The 23,628-nt window shown below is 42.4% G+C and overlaps 1 protein-coding gene across 2 annotated transcripts in view; it reads right to left on the bottom strand.

Annotated features, from left to right (window-relative positions):
- Positions 1-3,445: 3,445 nt before the first annotated feature.
- Positions 3,446-23,628, bottom strand: part of LOC124037079 (ran-binding protein 10-like) — a 35,304-nt gene continuing 15,121 nt past the window's right edge. Inside the window, exons 2-15 of one of the 2 annotated variants that reach the window (XM_046351721.1) lie at positions 18,538-18,649; positions 18,232-18,284; positions 13,796-13,963; positions 13,623-13,645; positions 9,112-9,296; positions 8,908-9,020; positions 8,669-8,777; positions 7,683-7,831; positions 7,350-7,557; positions 7,084-7,223; positions 6,245-6,390; positions 5,664-5,775; positions 5,254-5,395; positions 3,446-5,033 (exon numbers count right to left, since the gene is read on the bottom strand). In XM_046351721.1, the coding sequence (XP_046207677.1) occupies positions 5,265-5,395; positions 5,664-5,775; positions 6,245-6,390; positions 7,084-7,223; positions 7,350-7,557; positions 7,683-7,831; positions 8,669-8,777; positions 8,908-9,020; positions 9,112-9,296; positions 13,623-13,645; positions 13,796-13,963; positions 18,232-18,284; positions 18,538-18,649 (1,649 nt within the window). In that variant the 3' untranslated portion in view covers positions 3,446-5,033; positions 5,254-5,264. The remainder of the gene's footprint in view (positions 5,034-5,253; positions 5,396-5,663; positions 5,776-6,244; positions 6,391-7,083; positions 7,224-7,349; positions 7,558-7,682; positions 7,832-8,668; positions 8,778-8,907; positions 9,021-9,111; positions 9,297-13,622; positions 13,646-13,795; positions 13,964-18,231; positions 18,285-18,537; positions 18,650-23,628) is intronic. The other variant, XM_046351729.1, reaches the window with a different exon arrangement.

Genomic DNA, 23,628 nt, shown 5'->3' with positions numbered 1-23,628 from the left:
TAGCAATGTTGCCAAACACCAAAGATGGAGAGAGACGTTCTGGATCCATTCCTCAGACCCTTCAGTCCCCAGAAGTCTTATCCTAGAGAAGGACTATAGTGTTAGCCCATTGACAACCCCCCCCCCCCCCCCCCTCCTCCTTTGTACTTCTTGTTCATTCATGAAAAAAAATAACTGTTGTGTTAGTCCATTTTGCCGATGCTTTTGATGTTGTTTGATTATCCCTAGTTTTGCTTAGCCCGGTTGTTCATTTCCTAACATATTCAACATACAGTAATGGATTTACATCAATTATATCTACTGCAGTTGAAATATGCTTGCTCTGTTTTACTGGTTCCATTTCTGCCCTTACGAACAAAAACTTGAAGTCAGAGTGCAGTATAACTGCAGTATGCTCCAAATACTGCATATAAAATAAGTTTGATTTACTGCAGTAAATGTTCAGTGTAACTGCAGTTATTCTGCAATTACTGCGTTCAAAATATCACAGTCGACAGCAGTTACTGCACTTATACTGCAGTTTCAAAACCCCAAATCTTTATGGTGAGTGTATTTTACCACTAGGTGGAGACAGACCACAGTAGCCCTCACCTTCAGGCTCAACCTGTATATTCTACCACACCCTCTCATTAGCACCACCAGCTGAAAAGTTTGCATGGGGAAGACATATTTTGTAGACAAGTGTTCTTCATCAATTAATAATTTCCCCACTTGCTCTTTAGTTTTGGGCTCCTGAATGGCGCAGCAGTCTAAGATCAAATCTAATTGTATTTGTCACATACACATGGTTAGCAATGTTAGTGCGAGTGTAGCGAAATGCTTGTGCTTCTAGTTCCGACAATGCAGTAATAACCAACAAGTCATCTAGCTAACAATTCCAAAGCTACTACCTTATAGACACAAGTGTAAGGGGATAAAGAATATGTTCATAAAGATATATGAATGAGTGATGGTACAGAGCGGCATAGGCAAGATACAGTAGATGGTATTGAGTGCAGTATATACATATGAGATGAGTATGTAAACAAAGTGGCATAGTTAAAGTGGCTAGTGATACATGTATTACATAAGGATGCAGTAGATGATATAGAGTACAGTATATACGTATACATATGAGATTAATAATGTAGGGTATGTAAACATTATATTAGGTAGCATTGTTTAAAGTGGCTAGTGATATATTTTACATAATTTCCCATCAATTCCGATTATTAAAGTGGCTGGAGTTGAGTCAGTGTGTTGGCAGCAGCCACTCAATGTTAGTGGTGGCTGTTTAACAGTCTGATGGCTGCATCTCAGTGCAAGAGGCGTCACTGCAGTACCTGTTTCGAATCCAAGCTGCATCACATCCAGCCATAGGGCAGCACACAATTATCCCAGTGTCATCCGGGTTTGGTTGTGGTAGGCCATCATTGTAAGTAATAATTTGTTCTTAACTGACTTGCCAAATTGAATACTGATTTACATAGCTTTAATAGTGCTGGTTTCCAGTAGGGGGCTCTAGTGAGCCATTTACCACACCTGCATATTCTGTTCCTCAACCATACAAGCGCAAACCCCTTCCAATCACAGTTTGAACCAAAGTTCTCATATATACAGTACCAGTCAAAAGTTGACACACCTACTCATTCAAGGGTTTTTTTTTAAAGTTTTTTTTCTACATTGTAGAATAATAGTGAAGACATCAAAACTATGAAATAACACATTTGGGATCATGTATAAGTGCTGCATCAGATGACCTGGCCTCCACAATCACCCAATCTCAACCCAATTAAGATGGTTTGGGATGAGTCGGATGGCAGAGTGGAGGAAAATCAACCAACAAGTGCTCAGCATATATGGAACCTCCTTTAAGACGGCTAGAAAAGCATTCCAGGTAAAGCTGGTTGAGAGAATGCAAGAAGTGTGCAAAGCTGTCAAGGCAAAGGGTGGCTAGTTGAAGAATCAAAAATATATGGTGAATTGTTTAACACTTTAGTTACATGATTCCATGTGTGTTATTTCAGTTATTTCAATGTAGAAAATAGTAAACTTTTGACTGGTACTGTAGATGGACATATTTAAACTTTTCAGCCAACCTCAAGTCACCATCATTCAAAAGCAGTACATCCACAAAATAATGACAAGAGACCAAAACTATGCTTATGGATGTGTATTTTAATAAAAATAATTCTGTCAAAATTAAACAGAATACAATATTTCTTTATCATGTTTCTAGTACATAGGTATGTTTTTTAAATTTTTTATTATCATTATAATCTCTCTTTTTTTATATAGGTTCTAAAAGTTTCATGCCAAGTAGAGGGTAACTCACCTCACAATTGCGAAACTCAAAACTCAATATGAAATTAAAATAATAATAGAAAATAATAGTAAATTGTGCACAGCTTGTTGTTTTTCATTCCTAATTCCATTCCCTTCGCCTCTCCATTTGAAGCATGGATAGCTCCAATTGAAAAACATAACACATAAAAGGAGAACAGGGAGATTGTTTGCTACAGTAGGTGTAGGTGTGTCTATAAAAGTCCCAGGAGAAGCTCGACGGATTACGATCTTTCTACACACACACACACACACACACCTAAACATTAGTCAATCTATTTCATAATGAATGATCTTTAAAATATACATTTTGGGTGGCTATAGGACTTTAAAAGCCATTTCCAGTTTTTGAAAGCCTTCAAGAGATGCAGGCTTTGCTATAATGTCATAAAATATAATCAAAATCTATCTGCTGGCTGCTTCCAATATTGAAAGTCTATCACTGAAGGTATTGTTCAGAATTACTGGTAAACTCTATAGTGAAAACTCATGCGAATGGATAGCACCACCTAAAAATTTAACTAATTAAGCAACATGAATTAAAACAACTAAAACCTCATCCAACATGGGTTACAGTGTGTATAGGTGTGCTTGAAAGATGATGTGCCCCACCCAGTATGTCAGTCTTTAACAGGTTCGGGATAAAGGGCTCCCGGAGTGGTGCAGAGGTCGATTCCAGGCTGTATCACAACCGGCCGTGATTAGGACTCTCATAGGGCAGCGCACAATTGTCCCAGCGTCGTCCCGGTTATGGTTTGGCCGGGGTAGGCCGTCATTGTAAATAAGAATTTGTTCTTAACCGACTTGCCTAGTTAAATAAAGGTAAAATAAATAAAGTATTTTACTTCCTACTGCAATACAATATTTATTTTTAACCTTTATTTAACTTGGCAAGTCAGTTAAGAACAAATTCTTATTTACAATGACGGCCTACCGGGGAACAGTGGGTTAACTACCTTGTTCAGGGGCAGAACGACAGATTTTTTACCTTGGCAGCTCGGGGATTCAATCCAGCAACCTGGCCCGACGATCTAAGCACTAGGCTACCTGCCGCCCCGGCCGTGATTGGGACTCCTGTAGGGCGGTGCACAATTGGTCCAGCGTCGTCTGGGTTAGGGTTTGGCCAGGGTAGACATTAAGTTAAGGTATTTGTTCTTGTTTTTGTATATATTTTAGCAGGTATAAGCCCATGATGCCGATAGATGTTGTCCAAATGTAAAGATTGGGTAAAAAAAATTATCAAAATGGCCTTTGTGAACATATTAAAGTCTACCAAACATTAACAACACAGAAGCTGATGTATTCTACTCCCACCACCCCTTTGCTTCACAAACATGCTTTGCAGGATTGTCAAAAGAGTTAATGAAACACATTGCAATATGTCTTACAGGTACAGGGGATGTCAATATCAATCTCATGGTGGCCAGCAGCAAATCTGAAGCACAAACATAATATAATCTGCTAAACTACATTCAACACAGTGGAGCACCTCCTGCTGGCTGGGTGAAATACTGTGTTAATACATCAATGATCGACAACTGTCCCATGTGCCAAGAGAATATCTGTTAAAAATAGGAGAATACATACTGTAATGAAAGAAAGAGAAAAAATAAAAACATTCAACTGACTATAATAAACAAACAAAAACAAAGGAACAAAGTTAAGGTCACATGTTTGTTAAAGTGACCGAGTCTATGTTGAGTTTATGTATCAACGCGACAGCTTCACATTAGTTGTGAGAAAAATAGAACCGCAAGAGAGCGGAAAAATAAGCATGTTCGCGATGATAAGATAATGGCTGGCTGTCAAAGCACTGGTATGAAAATACTTAATGACTGACTGTATGAATTAAGTGTGGCCAATGGCAAGTACCATTGGTTATTAGAAAAGGGGAGGTCAAATTAAAAGCATTATATTTGGCAATCAGTTTAACTTTTTTATTGAATATATCATTAAATTGTGTGTATATCAAGCTAGTGGAGACACTTGATTGGAAATATACTACACTTATATTGAAACTCACAAATGAATCAGTGTCATCATTGTTTGATCTGAGGTGAATGCTGCTGTATGGGGCTCTGAGGTGACCAGCAGGTTAGTGGCTTACAGCCATGTGTACTTTCAGAAGCCAATTCAGACCTTTAACTTTAAATTAAATTAGCTTCTGGAGTTAAGTCATACTAAGTAGTAAGAATTTGAACCAAAAAAATGCAGGTCCTAAATTGTAGCCACTGAACAGCTGGGTAAACATACCTCTGTCTACAATATCCCATACTGAGTTGACAAATGTGCTGTGAATACCTGAGTTCTGAATGAAAGAAACCAGAGTATCTTGCTTGGTAACGACAAAGCATGCCAACATGTATTTCTTTGATATGATGAACATCTTTAAATACTGTGTAGGGAATTGAAATCCACTCAAAAACAAAAACGGAATTAGATTTTTTTTCCTTCCAAGATGAGCACAACAAACTGACTAAATAAAACCTAGAACATGACTAGATAAACAGAATAATAATGAATTCTTTAAATAGAGTCACACGTTTTGTATTTGATAATACTAAATTAAAAATAAGCTTTCCTGTCATGTTCTACTCATTCCCCTGTCCATCTGCTTCTGCCAAATGGCAAGCGACACACAAATGCAAACATGCTTTCCTCAGTCATCTGGCAACCCATTGGAAAGACCTCTTCTTAGTCCTGAACATTGCCTTAGGAATGAAATAAACATTTTTGGAACTGCTGTATTGTAATCTATACAACACTATTACTGTACTCCAAACAGTAACCCTACAATCAAACTTGACGCTAACAGCATGGGCCATGTGTAGTCAAAAACATTCCTAAAAAGTTCCTTATAGGTAAAACAGTGCATTGATGTGGTGCTATAAGGGGAGGGAAGTAAGTATGTGTGTGTCTGTCCAGACTCACCTGGACTGGGGCTAGTGCAAAAAGTTGTCTACTCTGGCGAAGGAACAGGACCCTGAGCGGACCCTGGCCATGAGCTGGACACACTCTGTGGCCTGACCCAGAGCAAGCATCAGAGGGGGCTGCTTAGGCAAGTTCTGAGACTCTGAGGGGCAAAAGACAACATCGGGGTGTGTACATTAGCTAATAAAGCATGTGTGAGTCAAACATGCACATGCGAAAATGTGCAGTGTGTATTCATTAGAAGAGAGTTAACATACACACTACCAAGCATATTACTTTTGTGGTGCTGTGAGTTACTGCCCCCCCCAAAAAAAAATATTGTAGAAAAAGAAAAATAGCTTGTGTGAGTGAAAGTTATTTTTATCGGACTACTCATGACATTATGTACTGTGTGTGAAACTTAGCCTTACCCAAGATGGCGCTGTTAAGAGCAGAGCAGATATTCTCTCTCTGCATTGGGTCTAGCTGTTGCCCCACTGGGCAGTTCCAGGGATCTGAATATGCTAATAAACTGAAGGCATCCTGTGATAAAAGTGAGAGCGAAAGGGATAGGGAGATAGAAAACAGCAGGATCAGTAAAAGCCCATTAAGGACTATGATTTGGAAGCAGTATAATGGTCTGTCTTATACAGAGGGAACATCAGACACGTTCAGTGGCTCTACCTTAATTGTTAGAGAACAATACTAGAGACAGACTTTCCAATGGTCATATACAAGTAGTAGTGTGTAAACTGCAGTATAACCCATAAACCAAACCTTCCCCATTCGGTGGTTAACAATTATACAATTAGTCACAGGCTGTGTTTACACAGGCAGTCCAATTCTGATATTTTTTTCACTACATCAGATCACCTCTGGAAAATATCTGATGTGATTGGTCAAAAGACCAATTAGTGGGAAAATAAATACTAGAATTGGACTGCCTGTGTGAACGCAGGCAGTGTCAAACAGTGTTCCAGTCTTCTACTGTGTGAACGAACCCCCCCCGTACCTGCAGCATCTTCTTGTGTGTGACGTTCTTGCCGTATTCACGGCACAGCTGCTCGTTGAGGCCCTGCAGTTCACGGCCAAACTGGATCATCCTCTCTGTGGCTGCATGGTTCCCTCCGCACAGCTGTCTGGAAGCACAGCTATCCTCTACCAGGACACACACAGCCACAAGAGTCAAAGCGCAGCCACGGACAGAGTGCATTTGACACTTCACATAATAATACACTCACTGTGGTCACTAAACATCCCATGGCAATTATTGTAAGAGTAGGGGTGTTGACTCCAGTATCCTGGCTAAATTCCCAATCTGGCCCTAATACCATCACAGCCACCTAATCATCCCCAGTTTACAATTGTCTCATTCATCTGCCCTCCTCTCCCCTGTAACTACTCCCCAGGTCATTGTTCTAAATGAAAGTGTTCTCAGTCAACTTTCTTGGAAAAATATGGGTACAAAAAAAAAGATGTATGGACAAACATACTTTCATTCAGTAATTTTCATAATGTCAGTGAGACACCTTGTCTATTAATACATTAATAAATGCTGCTGTCTATTTCATTTAGCAACCTTGACGACACAAACATCTGCCTGACTGGATTATGTTTGAGCTCAATTTAGAAACACACATCCCCAGATATCCAGCCAGCCAGAAAGGAAAAACGGAGAAAAGCAGACACACAGTGACAGTCAGAGAGAGGGAGAGAAAGAATGACAGAGAGATAGACAAAAGTGACCAAGAAAACATTGTGGTCTTGACATTGACACCTGGGACAAGGTGTGTGCGCCTGACAATCAAAACAGTAAGCGCATGTGTGTGCGCACGTGTCAAGCGTCTGTACCTGCCACTCCGTTGCCCAGGCTGATGTCCTGAGCTTGCAGGATTTCCTGGTGCTTGTAGGTGCCATTCATGATCCGAGCAGAGGGGTTCTCTGCCACCCCGTTAGTGTAGTGCTCAGCCTCAATCTCCATCTCACTGTCACTGCAGAGGAGACAAACACAGGGACAGGTTCAGTCATCTGTCATAATATCGCAGATGGTCTGCTTTTCTCCCACACCAGTTAAAAACGCAACCACGCTAAAAAACAATAAACACATAGACCCTTGCCTTGCCACACACCTGGTCTCCTCCTGGTTGCTGGTGCCACTGTGAGGCTGGGACTTGGTGGAGTCAGTGGAGTTGGACTCAGAGTAATTGACAGAGGAAGGGGAGGAAGAAGAGGAGGAGGAGGCAGAGCTGACGCCTGGATACTTGTTGCGGCTCTTGTTCTTGTTGGGAGGGGTGACCCCATTACTGCATGTGGGGCTGTCTGCTCCTGGAGATGACAGAGAGCCCGGGTGAAACAAACACGTACGATAGACAATACTCTCGCTTATCTCCTTTGTGTTTTTAACACACTGGGCAGATGGATAGGCAAGTGTGAAGGTGTGTTTCCCTTACCTGCACTGTGCAGATTGGGGTTGGTGGCTCCATGTCGGGGGCTCAGGCTGGGGGAGCCAGGGTAGCTGTCCTGGGACTTGGGGGAGCGGACACTAAAGCATCGTACCTCACTGTCTGTACCGTTCACCATCTCCACAAACTGCCGACACCTGGGCGATACGGGCAACCATGACCGTGTCTGACATCTAGTCTACAATCTACTACAATGTCTGACATGCTTTGTCCTGCAATACATTGTACCATCTGATATTAAACCTTTCATTCTGCTTAACTGTCATATATCACTTGCTTGAACAAAAACAGTCTCAATGAAAACTGTCAACTATAATTACTGCAAAACTTCCGTTGCTTTCAGAAGTCGGCAAAGGTGGGGCTGTATAAGATCATGTCTTTGTGCCCAGAAATGTGTAAATGTAATAGGAACAAGTCAGACTGGTTACGGAGTATGAGTATCTGGCTTTATGGATACAAATGACTTAAATGTAATGTAAATGTCACTATGACCGGATGAATGTCAAACAGATCAGCGCCTGTTCTGTTCTGCTCACTCATCTTCCATGACAAAATGGAGCAACAGGCATGACCAATCAAATCAGGAGTTCCCTCGGCGGCAACAACTGTGACCTTGTGCTTACCCTGCCCCCACCCTCTGTGTAACTGCTACAACAAACCCCTCTCTTCCTCTATAAGAGACCATAAAAAATGGCCACCTAGCTGTAGGTCTGCATCTTCAAATGTCTCTCAGCAGACCACAGTATTTATTAATGTCATCTAATGTCTTTGTGCCATAAACACACAGCTGGGCAGCAGGCCAGAGCTTTACTGACAAAATGCTCCTGTGGTTGTGTTGTATGTGCCTGACTGAGTCTGCAAAGACACTACAAGACCAGCAGCTTATTTAAGCCTTACAATTCCAATACTTCTTAAATGAAACTTCTAGATGAACACTCCCATAAGAGTCCCATAGTTGGTTCAAGGCTGCTCACTTCAACATGAAGAGTAGATTGGGGTTGTGTTCTAGAAGTCCAGGGTACAGCTGCTGTGTGGCTTCGATGGCCTCTCCAACACGCCCTGCCAATACCAGCTTCTGTATTCCTGTGTGTAGAAAGAAGAATATTATCATTCAAAACTGATTGAATGTATGACTGTGAGTAAATGTATGATTCTGATTGGTCCTCAGTATTTCTGTGGTACTGTCAGTGTGGAGCCTGTGTGTGGTTCTCACTCTGCCGGTTCTTTATGGAGGTCTGGTCCTCCTGGATCAAGGTCTCTGTAGCCCTGGCAAAGGCTGTGGCTGTAGCACAGTACCCATGATGCACCAGGTAGGTGGATACCATACTGGAAGAATCAAAGACATGGTTTAGCCTTACAGTAGTAGAGAAAGACACAGTAGTCTGTTAGGGTGAAAAGTGTCATGTCGATCCCTTACTTCTGCAGCACTGCCTGCCACTCCCCCAGTCTCTCGCCGATAGGGAAGCGGGCGATCATGCCATGGATCTTAGCCCTCCATTCACTCATATAGTCCTCAATGTCAAACACAAAGGGCTGCTGGCCAAAGTTAGCATCCACAATCTCTCCAGGGGTCTGCAGGCCCACTGTGGGGTACAGGTTTGGCTGTGGGTAGAAGGTAAGGTGTGAACACAGGTATATACAATGTTAGCTTTGCACACCTTGGCAAGCGCACAATTCCCAATCTGGCCATAATAGGAAGAACTTGCCTTTAATTTTGATAATTTGTCACATGCGCCAAATAAAACTGGTGTAGACCATATCGTGAAATGCTTACTTACAAGCCCTTAACCAACAATGTAGTTCATGAAAAAGTTAAGTATTTACCAAATAAACTGAAGTACAGTGCCTTGCGAAAGTATTCGGCCCCCTTGAACTTTGCGACTTTTTGCCACATTTCAGGCTTCAAACATAAAGATATAAAACTGTATTGTTTTTGTGAAGAATCAACAACAAGTGGGACACAGTCATGAAGTGGAACGACATTTTATTGGATATTTCAAACTTTTTTAACAAATCAAAAACGGAAAAATTGGGTGTGCAAAATTATTCAGCCCCCTTAAGTTAATAGTTTATAGCGCCACCTTTTGCTGCGATTACAGCTGTAAGTCGCTTGGGGTATGTCTCTATCAGTTTTGCACATCGAGAGACTGAAATTTTTTCCCATTCCTCCTTGCAAAACAGCTCGAGCTCAGTGAGGTTGGATGGAGAGCATTTGTGAACAGCAGTTTTCAGTTCTTTCCACAGATTCTCGATTGGATTCAGGTCTGGACTTTGACTTGGCCATTCTAACACCTGGATATGTTTATTTTTGAACCATTCCATTGTAGATTTTGCTTTATGTTTTGGATCATTGACTTGTTGGAAGACAAATCTCCGTCCCAGTCTCAGGTCTTTTGCAGACTCCATCAGGTGTTCTTCCAGAATGGTCCTGTATTTGGCTCCATCCATCTTCCCATCGATTTTAACCACCTTCCCTGTCCCTGCTGAAGAAAAGCAGGCCCAAACCATGATGCTGCCACCACCATGTTTGACAGTGGGGACGATGTGTTCAGGGTGATGAGCTGTGTTGCTTTTACGCCAAACATAACGTTTTGCATTGTTGCCAAAAAGTTCAATTGTGGTTTCATCTGACCAGAGCACCTTCTTCCACATGTTTGGTGTGTCTCCCAGGTGGCTTGTGGCAAACTTTAAATGACACTTTTTATGGATATCTTTAAGAAATGGCTTTCTTCTTGCCACTCTTCCATAAAGGCCAGATTTGTGCAATATACGACTGATTGTTGTCCTATGGACAGAGTCTCCCACCTCAGCTGTAGATCTCTGCAGTTCATCCAGAGTGATCATGGGCCTCTTGGCTGCATCTCTGATCAGTCTTCTCCTTGTATGAGCTGAAAGTTTAGAGGGACGGCCAGGTCTTGGTAGATTTGCAGTGGTCTGATATTCCTTCCATTTCAATATTATCGCTTGCACAGTGCTCCTTGGGCTGTTTAAAGCTTGGGAAATATTTTTGTATCCAAATCCGGCTTTAAACTTCTTCACAACAGTATCTCGGACCTGCCTGGTGTGTTCCTTGTTCTTCATGATGCTCTCTGCGCTTTTAACGGACCTCTGAGACTATCACAGTGCAGGTGCATTTATACGGAGACTTGATTACACACAGGTGGATTGTATTTATCATCATTAGTCATTTAGGTCAACATTGGATCATTCAGAGATCCTCATTGAACTTCTGGAGAGAGTTTGCTGCACTGAAAGTAAAGGGGCTGAATAATTTTGCACGCCCAATTTTTCAGTTTTTGATTTGTTAAAAAAGTTTGAAATATCCAATACATGTCGTTCCACTTCATGACTGTGTCCCACTTGTTGATTCTTCACAAAAAAATACAGTTTTATATCTTTATGTTTGAAGCCTGAAATGTGGCAAAAGGTCGCAAAGTTCAAGGGGGCCGAATACTTTCGCAAGGCACTGTAAAAAATCAAAAGTAACACAATAAAATAACAATAACGAGGCTTTATACAGGGTACCGAGTCAATTTGCAGGGGTACAGGTTAGTCAAGGTCATTTGTACATGTCGGTAGGTGGGGCAGACAGGCTGGGGGGGGTTTGGCAGGAAGCTTAGCCCCAGTGATGTACTGGGCCGTACCGTACGCACTATACTTTGTAGCACCTTACGGTCAGATGCCGAGCAGTTGCCATACCAGGCGGTGATGCAACCGGTCAGGATGCTCTCAATGGTGCAGCTGTACAATTTTTGGGAGTATCTGGGGACCCATGCCAAATCTTTTCAGTCTCCTGAGGGGGAAAAGGTGTTGTCGTGCAAGCGTTACAACGCTTGGTATGTTTGGACCATGATAGTTCGTTGGTGATGTGGACACCAAGGAACTTATAACTCTTGACCCGCTCCACTACAGCCCTGTTGATGTTAATGGGGACTTGTAGGGCCCGCCTTTTCCTGTTGTCCACGATTAGCTCTTTGGTCTTGCTCACATTGAGGGAGAGGTTGTTGTCCTGGCACCACACTGCCTGGTCTGTGACCTCCTCCCTATAGGCTGTCTCAATGTTGTCGGTAATCACACTGTTGTGTCGTCAGCAAACTTAATGATGGTGTTGGAGTCGTGTTTGGCCACGCAGTCGTGGGTGAAAAGGGAGTACATGAGGGGACTGAGCATGCACCCCTGAGGGGCCCCAATGTTGAGAATCAGCGTGGCAGACGTGTTGTTGCCTACTCTTACGACCTGGGAGCATCCCGTCAGGAAGTCCAGAATCCAGTTGCAGAGGGAGGTGATTAGTCCCAGGATCCTTAGCTTAGTGATGAGCTTTGTGGGCACTATGGTGTTGAATGCTGAGCTGTAGTCAATGAACAGCATTCTCACATAGGTGTTAATTTTGTCCAGGTGAGAAAGGACAGTGTGGAGTGCGATTGAGATTGCGTCATCTGTGGATCTGTTGGGCCTGGAGGTTTACTCACTCGCCTACGAATTCTCAGAAGGCACGCAAATGACGGGGATTTGGGCCGCTCCCTAGAAAGCAGTATATCCTTCGTGTCGGACTCGTTAAAGAAAAAATCCTCATCCAGTTTGAGTTGAGTAGTCGCTGTTCTGATGTCCAGAAGTTCTTGTCAGTCATAAGAGACAGTAGCAGCAACATTATGTACAAAATAAGTACAAAAATAATTTAAACATTGTGAAAAAATGAACAAAATAGCACAGTTGGTTCGGAAAACAGCAGCTACCCCCTCCGATGCCATTGGCATGGCAACCCTGAATAATATAGGACATTCATATCATCATCATTAATGGAAGGAGCAAAGCTACCGCTACTGAATTACCCTAATTTAAAGATGACAGTCATGCTATTCAAAATAATATTCAAGGCTACTACACATACTATTAAAATGGCACCAGTAAAGAATGTCAGATGAGGAAGTCAAAGAAACAGTAGAGTACTATACACAGGTTTTCAACTGGGGCTCTAGCAGGGGTTCCGCAACAATATAAAAATATGTTTTTATGAATATCGCTAGCAACAATCAAATCAAATATATTTATAAAGCCCTTATTACATCAGCTGATATCTTAAAGTGCTATACAGAAATCCAGCCTAAAACCCTAAAAAACAAGCAATGCAGGTATAGAAGCACAACAATAGAATAAACATGTTTTTAATTACATATCTACAGTAGAAAATAGGAGAACATCTTATTTCTAATTACATGAACTTTGTTTCTCAATTCCTAATATTGAACAAATTACACTCATTTGGAGCTAATTACACTCACTGGAGTATCTGACATAGGCATTGAGAAAGCACTGATAAACAGGCTACCAGTTCAGCAAGTGTTGCTGGCTGCTGGTAAGCTTTCTTGACTTGGACATTCATTTTGCTAACACATGACTAACCTTTGTTTAACCAGTTAAACAGCTGCTCATAGCAAATATAAGTTTGGAGTTACCTTTCTAGCTAACAGGCTGAGTTTACACCTCTTACAATTATAATTATAATTGGACGTAAAAAAATAGTTTGCTAACGTATGATGGGGTCCCTGGGCTGCCAGTTTGACTGGGAGGGGGTCCCTGGGCTGCCAGTTTGACTGGGAGGGGGTCCCTGGGCTGCCAGTTTGACTGGGAGGGGGTCCCTGGGCTGCCAGTTTGACTGAGAGGGGGTCCCTGGGCTGCCAGTTTGACTGGGAGGGGGTCCCTGGGCTGCCAGTTTGACTGGGGGGTCCCTGGGCTGCCAGTTTGACTGGGAGGGGGTCCCTGGGCTGCCAGTTTGACTGGGAGGGGGTCCCTGGGCTGCCAGTTTGACTGGGAGGGGGTCCCTGGGCAAAATTGGATTAAGACCCCTGCTACACAATATACCACACATGTAAAACAACAGAAGTCCTTGACATTGAATAAAATATGTCCACATTTCAGTAGAATACTCACAGGGAGGTCTGTAAAAGCTACACCTGAAGAACAAACAGAGAGAAACAAATGTTAATGGAGTGGAAGACATTAAAAATGTGGGAACATATCAAAATGTGTGAAGGCTAGTGCATTTTCATATAACAGTTAACTTGGATGTTTATTCCGCTGCACTGTTGTTGTGCAGTTCTCACCTAGACTGATGCCATTCTTGGTGTAGAAACAGGTGTTGTTAATTAGGTTCACACAGCAACCAATCACATCGCCAGTGGTGAAGGTTGGGCCATATGGTTGGCCAGTCCCTGAAGAGCAGAAGGAGTGTCCATCATCACCGTGGTAACCATACGAGTGCTTGTCCCAACCTGGGATAGGAGACAAAGGCAGAAGTGATGAAAGGAAATCTAGACCTATGGTACATGAATACTACACATTAACAACATGGTGGAAACAAATTGACAAACTCAACACATCCATAAGCTTACAATTACAAGTAACCATTCTCATCTGACATCTAGCTAGATGAATATGCATCAGTTAATGGTTAGGGCAGTGCCACTCATAAAGAGAGGGGAAGGGGTGAGATGGGGTGAGCCAGCGGTGTGATGAGCAATAATATCCCCATAAAAGACAGTGACACGGGAGGAGCTGAGCCTGACAAATGGTCTCTTTCATTTGGATATCCCCAATTGTGTCCTGTGTAGCATGTGCAATAATCTGTGTGGCCAGCGAGAGGCATCAGTCTCTGAATAGGAGCACTGACCAATGAGTCATACTCAAAACAGAGCCTTACATGTGTGTGCATGGTATCACTAGGGACAGGGAAGGACAGTAGACTGCATGGGCAGAGGGAGCTCTGTATGGAGAGATCTTCAGTGCATGTGTTTGTGTGGGGGGGTGTACTGTGTCGGCTCGTGTGTGTCTGCAGAATGTATATTGTCGGCTCAATCAATGTCTGTCACCAACCAAAAAGAGAAAGTAGGTCGTGTGTGAACTGTGAGGTATTAGATTAATCTGCGGAGCAGCGCCGACAGGGATATTACTCCTAAAGCTGGGCTCAGTGTTCCCTACATGCTAATGAAATGGGCAGGGCTCCACTATGGGATCAGACACACAGAGGTCAACAAGGAATTTACAACTATTACAGCCAGGACCTGAACAGCCACCTACACAAATGTACAAAAGTCTGTTGACATATATTGTACTAGAAACCCAGTAACAAAATAAATATTCATAAACAATGTTCATACAACTAAACTCTCCAACACAACAGCACACCCCATTTCCACCATATTCCAACCATTGTGTAACACAGATATATTTGAAGCAATCAGAGCAGGGTGTGAATGAAGAGCAGTTGAAATCAGCAAGAGCATGTAGAATTGGCTGGATGAGTCCAAAGCATTCCAAAGGCCTCAGGCGCCATGGAGAACCCAATAGGCAGGTGACACAGCCTGAGGAAGGTGTCATACAATTGGTCAGCGCAGCTTGGAGGAATGATCTAATTGGCAGGGAATCGCATCGGTGGACAAGAGGAAACATAGCTCCCATGGGCCTAGGTCCGAAATATACCCACCCTCCTGTGTCACAGCAGCCACTGTAACAGTCAGTTCTCTCTTCTTGTGTGTGAGACAGTGTGTGTGCCTGCATAGGTGTGGGGGGGGAGAGGGCGAGAGAGGACTTGATGGAGTAAAGCAAGAATGTATTCTCTACATGCACTTTATGCTCATCCCCCATTGCCTGTTCTTAAGTTTCACTTTTGCATCTTTTATTTTCAGTTTTGTACACCAGCTTCAAACAGCAGAAAATACTATATTTTTAGTTATGGAAAATATATTTAAGCGGTTTAGATGGCACAATGATTCTCAACACCAGTGGTCCCGTACCCCTTCAAACATTCATCCTCCAGCTGAGTACCACCTCTAGCACCAGGGTCACCTGACTCAAAAAAAATGGCCATAATTTTAAGCCTGCCACACATGCACTATATGACACATTTATTAAACATAAGAATGAGTGTGAGTTGACGTCACAACCCAGCTCGTGGGAAATGACAAAGAGCTCTTATAGGACCAATAATAATCAATAATTTTGCCATCTTACAAAAATGTTTGATTTGTTAATTATAAATTGTGAAAAACTTACCACAGATTAATTAGAAGGGTGTGCACACAGTCTGTGCTTGTATTTAGTGTTCATGCTAGTGAGGGCTGAGAATCCACTCACATAGGTACATGGTTGCAAAGGGCATCAGTGTCTTAACAGCACGACTTGCCAAGGGAGGATACTCTGAGCGCAGCCCAATCCAGAAATCTGGCAGTGGATTCTGATTAAAGTCCATTTTCACAGAACTGCTTGTTGCAATTTCAATGTTCAGATATCGGTAAGTGGACTAGAGGCAGGGCATGAGAGGGATAACGAATCCAGTTGTTTGTGTCGTCCATTTCGGAAAGTACTTCGCTATATCACATGACATTGTCCGTAAGCTTGCGTTCAATTGCACACAAAAAAAAAAATCATACAATGATGGAAAGTCCTGTGTGTTGTCCTTGTTAAACGCAGACAGAGAAGAGCCCCAACTTCGTAATCATAGCCTGAATTTTGTCCCGCACATTTAAAATAGTTGCGGAGAGTCCCTGTAATCCTAGATTCAGATCATGCAGGCGAGAAAAAACATCACCCAGATTGGCCAGTCGTGTGAGAAACTCGTCATCATACAAGCGGTCAGACAAGTGAAAATGATGGTCAGTAAAGAAAACTTTAAACTCGTCTCTCAATTAAAAAAAAAAAACATGTCAATACTTAGCCCCTTGATAACCAGCCCACTTCTGTATGTTGTAAAAGCGTTACATGGTCGCTGCCCATATCATTGCATAATGCAGAAAATACACGAGAGTTCAGGGGCCTTGCTTTAACAAAGTTAATCATTTTCACTGTAGTGTCCAAAACGTCTTTCAAGGTGTCAGGCATTCCCTTGGCAGCAAGAGCCTCTCAGTGGACACTGCCGTGTTCCCAAGTGACATCGGGAGAAAGTGTTTGAAAGCGTGTTAACAATCCACTACATTTCCCTGTCATGGCTTTTGCGCCATGAGTACAGATACACATCCTGACCACCAAAGGCCATTTGATGTCACAAAGCTGTCCAGTACTTTAACAATGTCCTATCCTGTTGTCCTGGTTACCAGAAGAGGATGCATTCCATAAATGTGCGCGAACCCAGTCTCTGGTGGCACAGCTAGCACTGCAATGCAGTGCCCTAGACCACTGCGCCACCCGGGAGGCCTCTGACCACTTTTTTGATAGACCAAGTCGCGGTTAATGTGATTGGATGTTTAATTTTATTTTTGCCAGTGAAACGAGACTACTCAGGCAAGAAGAAAAAAAACTCACCCAAATGTATCGCCCCGTTGGAAAACGTGAATCACATTTCTATTTGGACTAACCCTGGGGGTACGCGCACCCCAGTTTGGGAATAGCCGCTCTACACTATACTTGCTTGCTTGTTTTATCAAACTGAAATTAGACAAACTATTATAATTTTAGCAACCAGGAAATGAGGGAGCAATTTCTGCATAGTGCACCTTTAACTGGTGATGAAATGAAAAGTGTTTGATTAACTATTTACTGCTGAGCAGTGGGCCAAGCCAGGGTGCAGATGGCCCTGTATTCATACACTGATACTGCTCTGTACTCTCCGTGTTTGGTGGCAAACACTCATCTACTAGCCTGTTTGGTTACATCTAATCTCATCAGGCCCTGGCATGAGAGTGTCTCTGCTTGGATGGCTTAATTCACTGAACCAGAAGTGCTGCAGACTGAACAATTTGATCTATATTCGAACTATTCTACAATGGGCTAAACGTATTGTGGAATATAAGATTGAGGAAAATACTGCATTGAGAATGAAATGGCCTTGAGAGGATTACTAAATGAACAACCATTACAAATGTATTTCTCCCTTCCTCTTCAATGAATGTGATCCGTCCTGTCTGTGGCAGCTCCACGTTCACCTGACCTTCATACAGGTCAGACAAAGGTATTGGGTGGTATTTTGCATGTTAAATGTCATCTCTCATTACTAAAGTCTCTGCGCAAACAAGTCCAGGCATGTTCTGTAACAGTGACATTAAATCTCGATGCATCCATTCCAGGTTCTCCAGACTTTAATTCATTAAAATATATTTTTTTAACTTTCTCAACGAGGCAAGTCCGTTAATTAAGATCAAATTCTTATTTACAATGATGACTCCCAATCACGGCCAGTTGTGATACAGCCTGAATTCGAACCAGGGTGTCTGTAGTGACGCCTCAAGCACTGAGATGCAGTGCCTAAGACTGTTGCACCACTAGGGAGCACTGACAATACATCTGGAAACAAATCTGGATATAGATTTTGTAGATGAACAATGTCTGAGTTGTGATAATAAAAACACAGGTTTAGTTGTCCACAATCTATTACAGCTGAACAAGCAAACCTTACACACACTGACTACTACTCCTTGTCCTTCAATACTTAACCAATCAAGCAAAGATTATGGACAGGGTTCTAGCTGTGAACCCTATGACCTCCAAAACCCACACTCATCCTACAATCTAAAAATTCCAGTCTGCCACCGCCTTCCCTCATACTCACCAGGCAGTCTGTTCATGTTGACTCCCTGGGCAGACAGACCAATCCCCATGTACCTGGAGACAACAGGAGATCAATGGTCAGCGACAACATCATCAGTTTAGACAACATGAGTCAGTCTGAAGAGTCAATAGCTGCTGATAAATCCTTTCAGTCCCCAAATTGCCTTCAGTTATTTACTGCTCTCTTTAGTTTCTCGACATGCCATTTTCAATAGCTAACATTGGTAAACAAACCACAAGGTTAAAATAAAAAAAGGTGGGAGGTCAGAACAGTCAGTGGGGTTACCAAGTATCAGCAAACCCTTACCCATCCCTGCCCTTGCTGACAATCTTCACTTCAAAGTAGTAGATCCCACAGGCGGCTGGTATGGGATGAGTGGCACGCACAGACGCGGCATCCTTGTGATTCTTCCCATGACCTACAAAAGGAGCAAAACTTTGTGTTACAGTCAGTATAGTACACCACACAAACAACCCACTGCTCTGTCAACCTGGAAAGGTCAATGTCAAGAGTGCATAAATCTAACCAGAAAAAAATAGTTTTAAATGGCTTCTCTCTCCAAGGACCCTGAAAACCCTCATACTGTACGTGTTACTAAACCCTTTCAAAACTCAACCATATCCCTGTCAATCCTACCTCAATTTACAATCATATGTCATGCAAATTCATACTCAAATTCTATGACAAGAAATCTGATAGCTCTTCAAAAGTTCCTTTCATAGGAGTATACATGCATGCTTAAAGAGTTGCAATTTGCAGAAATCACTGCCATTTCCTGGTTGCTAAAATAATAGTTAGTCTAATTTCAGTTTGTGACAAAACAAGCAATGAACAGTGTAGAGACACTGTGTCATCTAAACCGCTGTGAAATATATTTTCAATAACCCAAAATATTTATATAGCTGTTTGAAGCTGGTGTACAAACCCAAAAGTAAAAGAGCAAAAATGAAATGGTAGGCATAGAAATAGCACACATAGAACAGATCCACCGCTTTTAAGACCTGCTTTCAAAGCGATTAACAGATCTATAACTCAGATTTCTATGTGAATTTGGTCAGGTTGCCACAAAGTTAGATTGCAGCTGTAAGGTCATTTCCATGAGCACCAACATGTGAAGTTCATAGGAGCATGTCAAATGAAAGCTAATAGTATATATACACATACATACATACCATTTTTTTAAAATTAAGGCATATACTGTGGGGCAAAAATATATTTAGTCAGCCATCAATTGTGCAAGTTTTCCCACTGAAAAAGATGAGGCTTGTAATTTTCATCATAGGTACACTTCAACTATGACAGACAAAATGAGAAGAAAAAAATACAGAAGATCACATTGTAGGATTTTTAATTAATTTATTTGCAAATTATGGTGGAAAATAAGTATTTGGTCAATAACAAAAGTTTCTCAATACTTTGTTATATACCTTTTGTTTGCAATGACAGAGGTCAAATGTCTTCACAAGGTTTTCACACACTGTTGCTGGTATTTTGGCCCATTCCTCCATGCAGATCTCCTCTGCATTGGAGCTGTTGTTGGGCAACACGGACTTTCAACTCCCTCCAAAGATTTTCTATGGAGACTGGCTAGGCCACTCCAGGACCTTGAAATGCTTCTTACGAAGCCACTCCTTCGTTGCCCGGGCGGTGTGTTTGGGATCAGTGTCATGCTGAAAGACCCAGACACATTTCATCTTCAATGCCCTTGCTGATGGAATGACGTTTTCACTCAAAATCTCACGATACTTGGCCCCATTCATTCCTTCCTTTACACGGATCAGTCGTCCTGGTCCCTTTGAAGAAGAACAGCCCCAAAGCATGATGTTTCCACCCCCATGCTTCACAGTAGGTATGGTGTTCTTTGGATGCAACTCAGCATTCTTTGTCCTCCTAACACAACGAGTTGAGTTTTTACCAAAAAGTTATATTTTGGTTTCATCTGACCATATGACATTCTCCCAATCTTCTTCTGGATCATCCAAATGCTCTCTAGCAAACTTCAGACGGGCCTGGAAATGTACTGGCTTAAGCAGGGGGACACGTCTGGCACTGCAGGATTTGAGTCCCTGGCGGCGTAGTGTGTTACTGATGGTAGGCTTTATTACATTGGTCCCAGCTCTCTGCAGGTCATTCACTAAGTCCCCCCGTGTGGTTCTGGAATTTTTGCTCACCGTTCTTGTGATCATTTTGGCCCCACGGGGTGAGATCTTGTGTGGAGCCCCAGATCGAGGGAGATTATCAGTGGTCTTGTATGTCCTCCATATCCTAATAATTGCTCCCACAGTTGATTTCTTCAAACCAAGCTGCTTACCTATTGCAGATTCAATCTTCCCAGCCTGGTGCAGGTCTACAATTTAGTTTCTGGTGTCCTTTGACAGCTCTTTGGTCTTGGCCATAGTGGAGTTTGGAGTGTGACTGTTTGAGGTTGTGGACAGGTGTCTTTTATACTGATAACAAGTTCAAACAGGTGCCATTAATACAGGTAACAAGTGGAGGACAGAGGAGCCTCTTAAAGAAGTTGCAGGTCTGTGAGAGCCAGAAATCTTGCTTGTTTGTAGGTGACCAAATACTTATTTTCCACCATAATTTGCAAATAAATTCATTAAAAATCCTACAATGTGATTTTCTTCTCATTTTGTCTGTCATAGTTTAAGTGTACCTATGATGAAAATTACATGCCTTTTTAAGTGGGAGAACTTGAATAATTGGTGGCTGACTAAATACTTTTTTTGCCCCACTGTACATTTTCTACCCTAAATGTATGCGTGTGTTGGAGTGTCAGCATAGTATGTGTGAGGGTGTGCATAGAGCCAATGCAATGGAATCAGTGCAAAACAATTAAGAAAATTCAATAATAAAAAGGAGGTCAATGTAAATTGTCCGGGTAGACATTTGATTAACTGTTCAGCACTCTTATGGCTTGGGGGTAGAAGCTGTTCAGGTGCCTATTGGTCAGACTTGGCTCTCCAGTACCACTTGGGTGGCTGAAGTCTGACAATTTTTAGGGCCTTCCTCTGACACTGCCTGGTATTTAGGTCCTGTATGGCAGGGAGTTCAGCCCCAGTGATGTACTGGGCCGTATGCACTACCCCATGTAGCGCCTTGCGGTCGGGTGCCGTGTGTTACATACTAATATAACCCTCCTTGCTGGTCGATTTAGGGCTGGGCGGTATTCCGTATTTTACGATATAATGGTATGGATGCCTGCAACGGTTTGGTATTTGGTTTGTTAAATGTGATACGTGGTGTGTAACAGGGGACCCTGTAATCTTTGGCTACATTTAATGATTTATTTTAGCTACTTCATGTAGCTAACATTATTCATGCTTCGCCTATTTCTCTTTGATTTAGAAGATACTGTTGCACAAACAACATGCTGATTTAGGTCTACACAATCACTGGAATTATCAGGCTGTATAGCTAAATAAATTCTGACAGTACAATAATTAGCTAGCTAGCTAGCGATTAGCATCAGCAGCTAACAAGATTTATGCCAACTTGCTAAAGACAAACCAGCTGTTTGCAGATGTAAGAAACACAACCTAATAGTGTAATTCTAGAACGCTAGTGGATTTATATTAAGTAGGAAAGTGAAAACAGCATTGTTGTCATCAACATTGTTGCATGTGCTGCATTGTGTTTCATCTGCATTGTCAATGTAGCACATGCAACAAGTGTCTTGTGGTCAAGCAACAACAAAATGCGCTCCTTGACTGGCAGTCATCTCCCTCTCCATGCTGCTTTCCACACAGACCTCGCCCCACCTCCTGTCAGTCAAGGAGCGCATTGGTTGTTGCTTGACCACAATACACTTGTTGCACTTTGCCAGATGATTACATGACCCATCACATTAACCAGGTGTGTCTGATGGGGATTACGGCCATCTATTGTATAATAATGCTAAAATATTTGTATCTGGAATTTGTCTTTCAGCATCAGTAGAACACACCGGACTCTCCTCCACCAGCCATACAAGGAGAATTGTCAAATGTCTCCCATCAAAAATAGAGTTGGCCCAAGCAAGCACTTGTTCAGAGTGAGCGGTCTGTCTACCAGAGGATGGTTGCTGACTGCAAGACCACCTGTCAAGAACCTGCAGTTGTCTCTGAGGACCCCTACTGAACCAGAAAACAAAGACATCAGGATGCATTACAGCTTTGATTTTGCTCAACAGGTAAACAATATGTCCTCCTTTATACTGATTAAGGACATAGATTGATAGATACACACATGAAGCAGGCAAATGCCTATGACTGAGCTGTGTAAAGACAGACTGACAGGGATGAGACAATTAATTTTAATTTATATGAATGTTATTTTGTTGTTTGCAGGTGCACTATCCTTCCGATCCTATTCAGCCAGGTCCCATCTACTGTGTGGCTTGTTTGATGTCTGCTATGAAGGAACACAAGTCAACTACTTGATTGATGAAGGCATGTCATCGAGCAAAGACAGCAGTCATTGGGGAAAGTTGAGGAAACACGTGTGGACCTGAATTGTGATAACTGCAGTGGCCAAAACAAGAACAATTTAGTGCACTGGTATTGTGCCTGGCGGACCAGGCACAAGCTCCGCCAGAGTCTGGACCTTCACTTCCTGATCACAGGCCACACCAAGTTAACCACCAACTGGTGCTTCGGCCTCATCAAGCAGCGCTTCAGAAAGACCAGAGTGAACACTGCTGGTGTTGTGAAGGACAGCACTGTGACGGGGTTAACATCTAACAGCTGGTTGGACTGTGTATGGTATGGTACGGTGCTGGTGGAAAGCTATGGCTGGTAACAACACCTGTACTTCAAGGCCACAGTCACAGATCAAGCAGTCCCAGCACTTCATGTGAATATCAGTTTCATTGCATGGTATGAGGTTATTCTTCTTATCTAAAATAGGGAGGAGAATTAATGTTATGCAAGGTTGTAGTGTCAATCTTTTTAGTTATTTCCTGTTTTACAGATTTGATGCTCTGTAGCCTGGTGTTGTTGTCGCCAAGGAGCGTACGGACTAAGTCGGGACCACGTTTCAGCAACGCTGACATCCTTCCTCCCATAGATGGTCTGCCTGATCAAGCACCACCTAGACTGGACACAGCTAGACAAACTTATCTTTTTGACAAGATCAGGGAATTTTGCAACGAAGAGGCTATAGACATCAAATCTATAGCCTCTTCAACAAAGTCAAGGGCAGGACAGAAACAGGCTCTCCGAATAAATATTCCCATGCATGGTTCGGACAGACCAGTCATCAGCACTATCTGCAGTGCCTCTATTCACATGCCTCTCTCTTAACACAACAAACATTGCTGCTACTATTTATTTATTTAACCCGCTGCTCAGCAACTTTACCACTGATTGTAATGCATATACAGTTGAAGTCGGTAGTTAAAAATACACTTAGGGG

This window comes from Oncorhynchus gorbuscha, linkage group LG01, assembly GCF_021184085.1.
Source record: "Oncorhynchus gorbuscha isolate QuinsamMale2020 ecotype Even-year linkage group LG01, OgorEven_v1.0, whole genome shotgun sequence".
NCBI classification, from domain to species: Eukaryota; Metazoa; Chordata; class Actinopteri; order Salmoniformes; family Salmonidae; genus Oncorhynchus; species Oncorhynchus gorbuscha.
This window is presented reverse-complemented; position numbering and strand designations above follow the sequence as displayed.